We start from the raw sequence: 12575 nt of genomic DNA, 5'->3' as shown, positions 1-12575 counted from the left end.
ACAGTCACTGTACCAGAAGCACATAGCCACATAAGCACAGACCCAGAAGCACACACAGTCATAGGGTCCCCCATCACCACGTCCCTGAAGCACACAAGTCACACAGCCAACAATCACTGTCCTGGGAGCACGTAGTCAGCATGTCACAAACTACACTATCCTGGAAGCATGCAGTTATGCTGTGGCAGACAGTCACAGGACCCCAGAAACCCAGGCAGAGCATGCAGCCACGACTGGCCATTCCCAACAGCTGGACGACCAATTCAGGTCAATGAGAGGGTACCCAACACACCTCATCACTGTCACCAGAGGAGGCAGGGACTCCCTCACCCTGTTTTGGGACTATGCACCCCCTGAATACTGCTCCTTCCCTCTAGGCAGCTACTGAACTCTAACATTCCTGCCCTGAGAGGGGGCTCCCACATAGCGCCCAGCCCCCCAACACAGGGCTCCCTCAGAGGCCCCCTTTAGATTACTGACCCCCGCTGCAGTGCAAGTCCAGGAATCCCGCTCCCAATAGGCTCTTGCCGGCTCTAGAAGGACTCTGACAGCTCTCCAGTCTGCAGGAAGCATTGTGGTCCTAGTAGGCACCCCCTGCTACAGAGTTCCCCAAACATAATGAATCTAGCCCTTAAAACAGCGTCCCCAGGAAAGCCCGGTCAAGTGGTTCCCAGCCTAGCCATTGTCCTGCTCTGTCACCGTAGACAGCAAAAGTTGCAGCCTTCAACTAAAATCCCCGTTAACAACACACACAGCATGGCGCCTCCTAAGTTGACCCCAGGATCAGCTTCAGTTGGACGCCTCGCTCGCGGAGCACGATCAGGGGGCCCAGGTCCTGGACGCCCCCGCAGAACTCCCCTTCGGTCCCCGTCAGTCACACTGACCCCACCCGCAGCACAGCGCCCCCTGCGGTCAGTGGGGAGAGTTGCGTCCTCTCTGCGCGCCTATCCGCTCCGCGCGCGTCCGCAGCTTGTAGTCTTACCGCCTGCAGCTGCCTCCGCCCGCGCTGCCGCTGCCGCTGCCGTGAAAGGACGAGGGCCAGGACATGCGGGATGTGCGCAGGCCGGGCCGGTCGCCGGTGTCCACGGCGTCGGCGCGCTCTATGGGCCGGTGTGGCGGCCGCTCGGGCTCAGCGCGCTCCGCGCTGTCCGAGTAGCCGCGCTGCTGGATACGGATGGGGGTCCGCGGCTGCCGCCACAGGTGCTGGGGGGGCGGCTTCAGGGTGGCCTGGCCCTCCCGGGGCCCAGGCAGAGACAGAGACAGGCTCCTCTCCGAGGGGACGGCCGGGGGCTCCATGGCCCCGGCCCCCACCTGCACCCCAGGGGGCCCTGGCCTCTCCAAAATGCACCCTGTTCAGCTGCGCGCGAGCTGATGCGCCCGGAGTCCCGCAGGTGCGCCTGGCCTCGGTGGGGCCATGGCGTCCCGGGGAGAGACCCGGGGGCGCTGCGGGCCGATCGCCCCCGGGCCGGGCGCGGAGGCTTCCTGTCAGCGCCTTGGCTCTCCGCTCGGTGCTCGGCAGCGCTCTCGGCGTTCAGCGTCCCGCTCGGAACCAGCCCAGGCTCCCCCGCCCCGTCCCGCCTCTCCCCGCCCCGCGCCCGCCGCGGCTGTCAGCACCGCCCCCCTCCTCCTCCGTCCGGGCCAGTGGGGGGCAGCCACCCAAGGAGGGGGCCCTTCCCGCCCACGCAAAGCCCCGCTCCCCGCGGGGAGGGGGAGCCGGAACTCGGCTCTCTCCAGAGCGCCCTGCCTTAGCCGCGGTGCACACGGGTACCAAGGAGTTAAACGGTTAATCCGATCATGAAGGAGACACCCGACTGGTTGCCGGTGTGTCAGTCAGTCTGTCCATCATGGTGGGGGCGGAGCCCAGTGCGGACTTGTCCTCGCCGCTACCCCTGGCCAGGGGGAGCTGGTGAGGAGTGGTCCCGGTAACACGGACGCGGTCCCTGCAGCGGGCTGCGACGGTGTTCGGGGAGTCTCTTGTTGGTGGGTCGCGGGATGGCGATGATGTGTGCCCGGGGCGGGATGTGCGCGCACGTGGCCTCTTCCGAGGGTTTGTCTGTGTTTTCGTTGTCTGCTCGAAGTGTGTGCGCGCACGTGGTTGGCTGCTGCGATCTGCCTGTTTATCTGGATTTCGCTGTGCGTGTATCTGCGTGTCTGTGTCTGAAAGAAGTGTGTGCACGTGTGCTGCCTGTTTGGAGGGTGTGCGCCTCTATAGGGTCTGTTCTGGTGGCCTGGGAGCTGTGCCTGTGTTCCCACGCGATTGGGTGTGTGTGTAATGTGGTCGGTCCGCGCTTGCGGAGTTTTGCACTCGACTCTGCCTCTGTTGTTTGACTGGTGTCTGCGAGAGTCAACCTGTGTTGGTGTGTGTGTGTGTGTGGTCGACCTGGGGCCGCTTTGAGGTGTTTCCCTTTGGTTTCTGTGTGGCTCCGGGAGGATACCCGGTGGCTGATATCCCGACTGCCCGCCCACCGCTCTGTGCGTCGCTGCCTCTTCTAAAGAGCTTCTGCAGGAGGTAAACTGAGGCAGGTCCCGGGCAGCCGCGGGACGCACTCCCGTGCCCTTTTCAGGCGAGTAAACAGCCGCGCCTCCTCCCCGCTGCCCCCGCCGGCAGAGCCCCCCTTCCGGAACCTAAATCGGGAGTCGCCGTGACTCACGCTCCCGCCTCCCCCAGCGCCGCGCCGAGCGCGAGCGAGCAAAGAGCTAGCGGGATCCGAGAGCCCTCCCTTCCCCCCGCCCCGGCCCGGGGCCGAGCCCTGGTGAAGGAGGCTGTGGGGCAGAGAGCCGTGCACACACCCCTGTGCCCCATCCCCCGCCCGGGCCCCGGGCCGATGCGCGCTCGGATTAAGGAGCTCGGAAGCCAGTCCACGAAATCAGGCCCCGCCCCCGTGCGCCCCCCTCAAGGGCTCCCCCGGGCAGGCCGTGCCGTCTGCCACCGCCCTCCCTCCGCACTGTTCTTATTAAAAAAGAGAGAGAGAGAGAGAAAGCTCCAACCCCCACAGCCGCTTTTCTCCCTGCCAGAGGGGGCTCCAGGCGTGGGCGAACGCGGAGCTAGAACCGCCCTGCCATTAGCAGCCGCTGAATGTCCCAGAGGCCAGAACTGTGTCCCCCACTTCTCTCGGGGACCCTCCCCACAAGTGTATACCCAAGAAAGGCTTCTAGGGGATCCATAAGGGCTGTGGGTCCTCCCCAGATCACTTGAGCGTCTTGGGTTGGACCAAATTCTTGGGGGCAGGGGTGCTGTTGGGTTGGTCAAAGCTCAGAGTGGGGTAAATGGGGGGGGGGGGTCAGGTTACAGCGGGGGTGGCAGAAAAAGGAAGGCCCAAGGCAGTGAGTGGGCCAGAGCAGGTCACTGGATCTGTGGCCGGAAGGAGGCTAGAGGGATTTGGGGGGGGGGGTCATTAAGCCATTTGGAGAGGAGAATGACAGTCACTTCTTCCATCATCTGGAAATGAATCACTAGCATGACCCAAGCAGAGACCCGGGAGCCCTCTGACTGCGTAGACAAAGGGGTGGGCAGGGAGATTGAGGCTGCAGAGAACAGTGGCCCAAGGAGGGCAGTAGGGCCCGCCAGCAGCCAGGACTAGCTCAGTCATCTGGCTTTCAAATTCATCCTTGGGCAGAGAGGAGGGTTGAAGTACCCTCTGAGGACCTCAGATGAGAAAAACCAAGGAAATTCAGTGTGAAGCTAGGCTCAGAAGAAAGAAAAATGCCAGTCCAGACCGCTTCCAGTGTCCCACCATCCCCTTTTAAGGCCTTGAAGAAAGGACATCCTCTTAGAAAGGGAAATAGAGGTGCACACAGATTGGTGGGACGTGTACTCCCTAACCTGTCCCAGCTTTCTGATTATGGGAGCATTCTTGCAGACTGGAGGGTCCAAACCCTTTCTGAAACCCTGCCCCTTGCTGGTGGAGGCAACTGCAAAATGGAAGAAGGGGTTCCTCTAAAGGCTGCAAGAGGTGCCACTTGGGGGTGGCGGGATGTCACAATCTGATCCACCAGGCTCCAGGAGAAGTTTCAGCTGGTTTTTGCAAAACTCAGGAAGCCAGGCTGCTGCTGCTGCTGCTACTGCTGCTAAATCATTTCAGTCGTGTCGGACTCTGTGCGACCCCATAGACGGCAGCCCACCAGGCTCCTGGGATTCTCCAGGTAAGAACACTGGAGTGGGTTGCCATTTCCTTCTCCAATGCATGAAAGGGAAAAGTGAAAGTGAAGTCGCTTAGCTGTGTCTGACTCTTAGCGACCTCATGGACTGCAGCCCACCAGGTTCCTCCGTCCATGGGATTTTCCAGGCAAGAGTACTAGAGTGGGTTGCCATTGCCTTCTCCACAGGAAGTCAGGAGCCTGGAGCAAAGGAAAGGACTGGTGGCTGGAGTTAGCCCAGCTGGCCCTGTTCCTCCATTCCCACCTCCCAGCCTGGTCCACCACCCACCTACCTGTCAGCTTTGGTGATGGAAATTCGCGGAGGGATCAGCAGCGGCAGAGTGGTGGGCCGGGGCGGCAGAGGGACTCCAGGGTCCAAGAGCTCAGGTTCAGCCCAGCCTAGGCCTGGACCCGTGGAGAGTCGTCGGCGAGGGCGTCGGAGGTCAGCCCCCAGCATGTTGGCTCGGCCCGGCTCAGGGGTCTCTCGAGGCCTCTGAGGTGAGACAAGGGCGGGATAGGGGTACAGCCTGGTCAGGCAGCTCTGAGTTCCTCTCCGCAGTAACGTGCCTCCCTGGCCATCTGAGAGAGTCGCCTATGGGGATTAAGGCTTCTGTGCCCCGCTCCCATCTTAACATCCCTCTCACAGAGGGGGCGTTCCCAGCTCTTACATCTGAAAGGTGCCCTTTCTCAGCCATAATTTTTGTGGTGTTCCCTTTTGATATCTCCATCCTGGGGCTTCTGGGCCCTCAGGCCTGTAGTCCTTCCTCACCACGAAACCCTTCTAACACATCGCCACCCTCCACGTCTTCTTGGTCTAAATGTATGTGGCCTCCCTTCCTTACATCTGAGACCCTCAAGATCTCACCCCCAGCAACTACCTGCACCCACTCTACAATCCTCTCCCTATTGGGAAAACCCCTCGAAGGCCCTGCCTTCTACCCCTGGGCTAAGAGCCTCTTAATCCGGGCAGCAGCAGAATAATGAAGTCAAGGGAGTAAACTGAGGCACGAAGGGACAAAACTTGCTGCCTCGAGGAGGTGGAGCCAGGCTTAGGGAGTCACTAGGGGGCTCCGGACCCCCAACCCAAACCTCGTCCCCAGCCCGGGCCCCGCCCCTCGCACCTCGTCCCGGTTCCAGCCACCGACAGGACACTGCGACTCCTCTTCATCTCGCCAAACTAGCGCGCTTCGGGTGCTTCAGGCGCCATGTCAGCCCCGGCTAGTGCCTCCTACAGGACCAGGCCAAAGGCGTCTGCATTAGAGCCCTGGGGCTCCCCCTGCGGGCTGAGCATGGAATCCACCCCCGCCCCTCGCCAATTGCCTCTCCCGGGGCGTGACGTCAGCGGGTGACTGACGCACTGCCTGTTGGTGACGTCGCACGCATGTTGCCAGAGCAACAGCTGACGCACGGCCGGGCTCTGAACAGTGTCAATGCCTAGATTGGCCACTGGGGGGCCGGGAGCCTCGGGCCCGGGTCGCCCCAGCCCCCACCGGTCCTCCTGCGGGGGCTTCCCCAGCCTGGGGATCCCTCAGAGAAGACCGGGAGCTCCCAGAGCCGGCCACGTGTGGCGCGTGGTCTGAGCTGGGGGCCGGAGGAAGCGTCTCCTCCGAGCTGTTGGGCTTTTATGCCTAAACCCGAAATAGCTCCGATGTGCGGGGGCCGGGCGCAGCGAGACGGCGGTTTGGGCACAGATGGGGGACGCGCAGGCAGAGGCGCGCGGAGACAGACAGGGACGCGTGGAAATAGAAACAGACAGACAGGGACACAGACGCAACTCCCGGTGATGAGTGCGCTCTGCTGCCGGCAATCCCTATCTAAAAGCTTGGGGGAGGGGAAGCCTGGCTCGCTGAACCTTTGCACCCAGGCGCTGCAAATTATGGCTGTGTGGCTGTAGGTCAGTGCATTAAACTCTCTGAGCCTGTTTCACCTCTGTGAAATGGAATGATAATTCTAACAGGTTCCACATGAGAATGAAATGAGATCAGACCATGTTGAATTCTTGAAGAACTGTTTGGCACTCAGTAATTGCTTAATAAATGCTATTGACATCTGAGCCTGTTGCTATTCAGTCGCTAAGTCCTGTCTGATTCTTTGCGATGCCATGGACTGCAGCTGACTAGGCTTCCCTGTCCTTCACCATTTCCCAGAGCTTGCTCAAATTCATGTCCACTGAGTCGGTGATGCCATCCAACCACATCTCATCCTCTGTCGTCCCCTTCTCCTCCTGCCCTCAGTCTTTCCCAGCATCAGGTCGTTTCCAGTGTGTCGGCTCTTTGCATCAGGTGGCCAAAGTATCTGAGCCTGTGGGAGCCCGTTAGAACCCACATCAGATCATGACCCTCCTCTGCTCAGAGCCCTCCATGGCTTTCACCTTCTTCAGAGGAAACATCAAAGTCCTCAACAAGAGGCTCACAGAGTCCTGCATAATGTCTCTGTCTTCATTCCTCCCACTCTCCCCTAGGCTGACTCTGCTCCATCTACACTGGCCCCTTGACTGTTTATGGACACACTCGGCATTCTCTAGCCTCAGAGCCTTTGCACTTTCTGTTCCCTCTCCTTAAATATCCACAGGTCCCTCACATCCTTCAGGTCTTTGTTAACATCTCACCTTTTCAGTATTTCTCACCTCCCCACTGCTGTTTAAAGTTGCTAGCCCCTCGGGATTCCTGAATTTTCTTATCCTGTTGTATTTTTTTCATAGAATTTATCACCTAAATACATACTATGTAATTTACTTATTACATGTATTGTTGGTCTTGTTCTACACTAGAATACCAGCTGCAGGAGGACAAAAATATTTTATCTGTTTTATTAATTGCTATATGTGCAGTGCCTAGAACTGAATCTGGAACATAGTAGTCTCTTAATAAGTTTTTGTTCAACGTCTGGTTATTATTTTGAGGACTCAAGAGCATATTTATTAGGTTCCTAGCAAGTCTACTATGGACTGGCCACATAACTCCCTACCTTGGCTCTTATTACTTTTTCTTGAACTAGTAGAAATGAATATAAACATCATCTCACCCACGTAGTGCTTAGCACCAGGCAAGCTCATGACAGACAGCTGTTGAACAAATGGATGTATGTATGAATATTGTTCAATGGTCACCTTCACTTCTCTACCAGACTCAATCCGTCGGTTTTCTGGGCTCCCACTGCTGCTTATTCTACCCCTATTAAAGCACTCATCATTTGAGGTTATATTTTTATTTCCCACTACAGCTCTGTGAGGGCAAGAAATGGTACCCATTCATCATGGTCCCCTGCACATAGTCTCAATGAATGCTGAAAGAATACATGAGGGAACAATTAGCATAAAGAGAAAGAGGCACCTTCTCCTCTGTATGTAGACAGACCAGACACATATGCTCAGACAGGCAGAAAAGGGGTCACGTAGTAAGGGCCATGCTTAGGCTCCAGTGTTAACATTGACCTGTATTCAAATCGTGACTATACCTCTCCTCATTAGCTGTTTATCTGGGGGCAAGTTTCCCAGCCTCTTTGAGCTTCAGTTTCCTGATCTTCAGTTTCCATAGTAAAACGGGGATAGCATTCCTACCTACCTGAGGAGGTTGTTGTGAAGATGAAGTGAAGTGATGCATGTAAGGTTCTGAGCACAGTGCCTGGTTCGTAGTATGTGCTCATGGATCAGTAGCCACTATCATAATAATATGATCACTGTTGTTGATTCAGAGGAGCTATAGACATAGTCCCAGGTGACGCTAGTGATAAAGAACCCTCCTGCCAGTGCAGGAGACATAAGAGATGCAGGTTCGATCACTGGGCCAGGAAGATCCCCTGGAGGAGGGCATGGCAGCTTACTCCAGTATTCTTGCCTGGAGAATCCCATGGACAGAGGAGCCTGGAGGGCCACAGACCATAGCGTCCCAAAGAATTGGACACGAATGAAGTGACTTAGCAGCACATTAACAGAGATTCCTCCCATCCTCCCCCTCATCCCACTGGCCTCCTCCCTGTTCCTCAAACACTTGGAGCATATTTTGATCTTAGGGCCTTTATGCTTGATCTTCCCTCCCCTGGAAAACCACCCTCAGATATCCTGTGCTCTTCCCACCCCCAATCTCCCTGACTCTGCCTTAATTTTGTGTTAGAATGATGACATTCTAACAAGATATATAATTTACTTATTCTTTTATTAGCTATTGCCTGTCCTTTGATTAAGACATGAGGTCAATATGTTGGTCTGTTTTGTCCCCTGCTAAATCTCCAGGATCTTAGACAATGCTGGTAGACAGCAGGTGCTCAACAAATGTCTCTTGAGTGGATGAATAAAACCGCTTGACTCCCTTACCTCCTTCATCTCTCTGCTCAAAGTTACCTCTTTTCAGAGGCCTTCCTGACATGGATGCCTACCCCTACCCCATCTCCTTCTGCCTCTCAGTCAGCTTTGTTTCTCTCCTCAGCATTCATCGCCCCTGGGGTACTATATATTATGTTTTTGCTTGCCCTACCCCTTAATTCCATTAGGTCAGGGGATTTTTCTGTCTTGTTGTAGGTCCAGCATCATGGACACATGACCTGAGCAGTCACACAGGGCCCTGTGCTTAGAAAGTTTAATGTGCTACTGTCGTGGTCTTGTCGTGGTCTAAATTCTTACATTAAAAAAAATTTTTTTTAATGAAAAAATAATTTTTGGCCACTCAGCATGTGGGGTCTTACTTCCCCAACCAGGGATCGAACTCACCCTCCCTGCATTGGAAGTTCAGAGTCTTAGACACTGGACTGCCAGAGAAATCCCTTAATAATAATAATTTTAAACGGGGGTCTTGCATTTTCATCTGGCCCTGGGCTCTGCAAAATTCTATAGCTGATTCTGGCTGTATCCTCAGTGCCCAGAACAGCCCATGGTAGGTGCTCAAGGATTTGTGGAATGAAGGAAGGAGTGGAGGAGGTCAGGGGGTAGAGGTGGAGACACACACATGCCACCACTGCCTGGACACTTGTGCATCTTTGTAGAAATCAGCCCTGGCAGAAACCTGGGCATGGGAGGCAGGTCCTCAGAAACTGGCCTGAGTGCCCAGGTGGAGGGGGAGCCGCTAAACCTGCCTTCCCCCAACCCTGGGCAGCAGCCCACTGGGGAGGGGGTCCAGATGGCCAAGCAGGCTCAGGCTGAGGAGGGCCCTCCTGACTCACCCAGCTGCTCCGTGCTCCTGGCCTAGCCTGACAGAGCACTGGCTTCACCCAGCCCCCACCGCCTTCAGGAGGACACGGTGATGGGTGGCCAGAGAGGGATGGAAATGAGGATAAATGCCCTTGTCTGCAGCTTGCCCAGATCATTCAGGTCTAAGGAGGGACAGTGACTACCCAAGCTCCATGCCTTGGAGCTGGGAAGGACACTCAGCTCCACCCCCTCCCCACGGGGCATATGTATGTGTGCATGTGCATATATGTGAACATGAGATTTTGTACATGGCTGTCCATTTGCAACTGGATGGGGAGAACTCTCTGGGAGTCTGAGTATTGTGTAGATGAGATCAGACCATACTTGCAGGAGTGCGTGTATGTGACAAAGTGATACCACATCAGTCTATGTGGCGATGAGGCTGGCTCTGTGTGTGTGTGTGCACACACACAGGTGAGGAGGGTGCATGCATATGGATGCAGCAGGAAGCAGTGTTTTACACTGGTCAGAAATGTGGATTCTGGGTTCAGATCTTTGTACAGCCACCCAGGAGCTATGCAGCCTTAGGCACTTTTGGTTCTCCAGCCTGTATATGGTGTTTGCGTGACTACATTTGTCTGGATCAAAGTATGTGTGTGTGTGTTTGAGGAGTAATACAACTCTTCTGGGAGGTCTTCCTGGATACGCATCCCAAAGTGAACTCCTCAACTTTTCTCTTTTTTGTGAATTGAACTGTTCAGTCACTCAATCAAGTTTCATTCTTTGTGACCCCTGGACTGCAGCCTGTCAGGCTTCTCTGTCCGTGGAATTCTCCAGGCAAGAATATTGGAGTGGGTTACCATTTCCTCCTCCAGGGGATCTTCCTGACCCAGGGATGGAAACTGTCTCCTGTACCTCCTGCGTTGCAGGCAGATTCTTTACCGCTGAACCACCGGGGAAGCACAGTTTGTTGTTATATATTTATTTATGTTGTTTCTTCACTGATTCCTCTACTAAATGTCACCTCCAGGGGGGCAGGGGGTTTTGTTCTATTCACTGCTATGTCCTGAGCACTGGGTACATAGTAGACTCTGAGTAAGTACTCTTTGAATGGATGAACATAGGGCTGTGTCTGTGTGGTATGAGGAGAGATGGGGGCTGATAGATGTCATGGGTTCCTGGAGGGACCTGTGCTCAAGTCTGGTCTTTATTCTCTTCTATTCCTGGCTGTTCACAACCATTTCTTCAGCCATCCTCACTTGTATGGGAATGACAACATCCCATCAACTTCCTGTACTGCCTTTGATGACATCTTTCCCCTTTTCTGGGTCTAAGGGACTCACTTGCCTCATCTGTAACATGGGAGAGAGGATGGGTTGGTTCATGACTAGCCTCCTACCTGACCTAAAGCACTATGAAAATAGTTTCAATCAAATTCCCTCTTTAATTAATTCAATATTTATTATGCACCTATTGTGTACCAGGCACTCTTCTAGACTGGCCCTGCCCCCATGGAGCAGAAAGTGAATGACGAAGGCAGATACAAACCATAAAATTTCATTGAATCTTGAACACCCTCCCCTGAAATTACTCTCCATGCCTCATGGAATTTTAGTCTTCACAGTCTAAAATCACTGAGGGGATTTCTCTGTTCACATACTGATCTTGCTCCCTCAGCAGTCTCCAGGGTCAGCCAAGCCGGGACCCAGCTGGTCTCTTTGGTTGCTGTAGTCTGACCACCCCACCACAGGGCCCTGGCATACAGTAGGCACTTGGGAAATACGTGTGGAAAGAGCTTGAAAATAAATGATGGACTAATGCAGATTCGAAAACAAGACCTCCCCCAATCCTGGGTGAGTCATAACCCACTCTGCAGATGAGGAAATTGAGGCTCAGGAAGGCAAAGCTGTTTGCCCAGTCCCACAACCGCAGCTAAGCAGTGTGTGGCTGTGGGATGCAGCAGAGGAAGCTTGGGAGCCCAGAGGAGCATTCCCAGCCCCCCACCCCCAGCCCACAGATACCACACATCCAGCTGGAGATGCGCTGATGGGGGGTGGGTGGTTGGGAGGGCGAGGGACAGTGCGAAGCAACTCAGGGGTCTCTGTTTCAGTCCCCAGGAGTGGAGATGCTGCGTTGGCAGGAGATTAGTAAAAGCCTGGCGCTGATGCGGGAGCTTCCGGCGCCCTGTCCCCAGTTCTGGGAGCTGGGGCTCCGGGCACCCTGATTCATTGGGGCCAGGAAGCTCCAGTCTCCGAAGCTAGGTAGAGACACCCCCGCCCCCAACCTCCCCCCCCAACCTCTCACCCCCCCCCCGCCCCCCGCGCGCCTACCCGGGAATCCCGATTCGGGGTCCTGCCTACACACCCTCAGCCTGGAGGCCAGCCTGAAGCCCTCAACCGGCTACGTGGGGGGCCCTGACTTTCTTGGGGGGCGATGGAAGTCCCCCCTCCCCGCCCAGAGCCCCTCCCTCCTGGGCACCAGGTCCCCCTCCCGGCCTCCGTCGTAGTCCAAAGCTTACCTTGTAGGGGGGCTGGGGAGGGGATGCCCCGCCCTTTGCGGGAGGGGACTGGGGTGTCCAGACCCTTTGTTTGCCGGTGTGTGTGTGTGTGTGTGTGTGTGTATGTGTGAGATCGGGAGCCCCGCTGGGATGTAGGTCCGTGCGCGCGCGTACCCGGGCCTTGACGGCCGCTGTGATGTTGAACTGCCTGGGTTGGAGGAGGAGGAGGAAAGGGGGACTCCCCCGCCCCCGCCCGCCTACTTGCGGGTTTGAATGGACCGCGAGGGGGAGGGGCGGCAGCGGGCGGGCGCTTTTGTCCGGATGGCCCCACCCCTTCTCGGGGCCGGGGAATCCCCCACACCCCACCCATTTAAAGACCTTTACTCCTTTCTCTCCAGCGGCCCCCCAAACGCCTGCTTGGTTGGGGGGAGTCTGAAGAGGCGCCCTTCACTCGAGTGGCTGAATCTCCTCCCATTCTCCCTGTCCCCCGCCCTTTAATCTGAGATAATCCTGGCCCTAGGCTGCAACGCAGCCTTTTATCCCGGTATCAAAGCGTGGGTAGGGATATATGAAAGTGTTTGGCTGCGGTCGCCCAAGCTCAGTGTAATGGAGTTCTTAGAGTCCGGGACTAGGAAGGGGATCCCAGACGAAAGGGGGAGGGACTGCTAGGAGTCCCAGAGTACCTCGACGGAGAAAGACCCTCTGCAAGCGCACTTCCAAGCTCTCCCATCCCTCCCCCACCTGGCGCTGGGCCACCCAGCACTGGCCGCTAGTTAGACACTAGCGACACCCAGCGGACGCAGGGGGAGCCGCCGTGGA

The 12575-nt window shown here is 56.2% G+C and overlaps 1 protein-coding gene across 4 annotated transcripts in view; it reads right to left on the bottom strand.

Annotated features, from left to right (window-relative positions):
• Nucleotides 1-1491, bottom strand: part of PDE4A (phosphodiesterase 4A) — a 45608-nt gene extending 44117 nt beyond the window's left edge. For 2 of the 4 annotated variants that reach the window (XM_061150287.1, XM_061150288.1), the window contains exon 1: nt 983-1490. In XM_061150287.1, the coding sequence (XP_061006270.1) occupies nt 983-1296 (314 nt within the window). In that variant the 5' untranslated portion in view covers nt 1297-1490. Of the gene's footprint in view, nt 1-982 lie in introns of all 4 variants that reach the window. The other 2 variants (XM_061150286.1, XM_061150289.1) reach the window with 2 other exon arrangements.
• Nucleotides 1492-12575: the final 11084 nt, after the last annotated feature.

This window comes from Dama dama, chromosome 9 (assembly GCF_033118175.1).
Source record: "Dama dama isolate Ldn47 chromosome 9, ASM3311817v1, whole genome shotgun sequence".
Classification (NCBI taxonomy): domain Eukaryota; kingdom Metazoa; phylum Chordata; class Mammalia; order Artiodactyla; family Cervidae; genus Dama; species Dama dama.
Note: the sequence above shows the minus strand (reverse complement) of the source record. Positions and strands in the feature narration are given on the sequence as shown.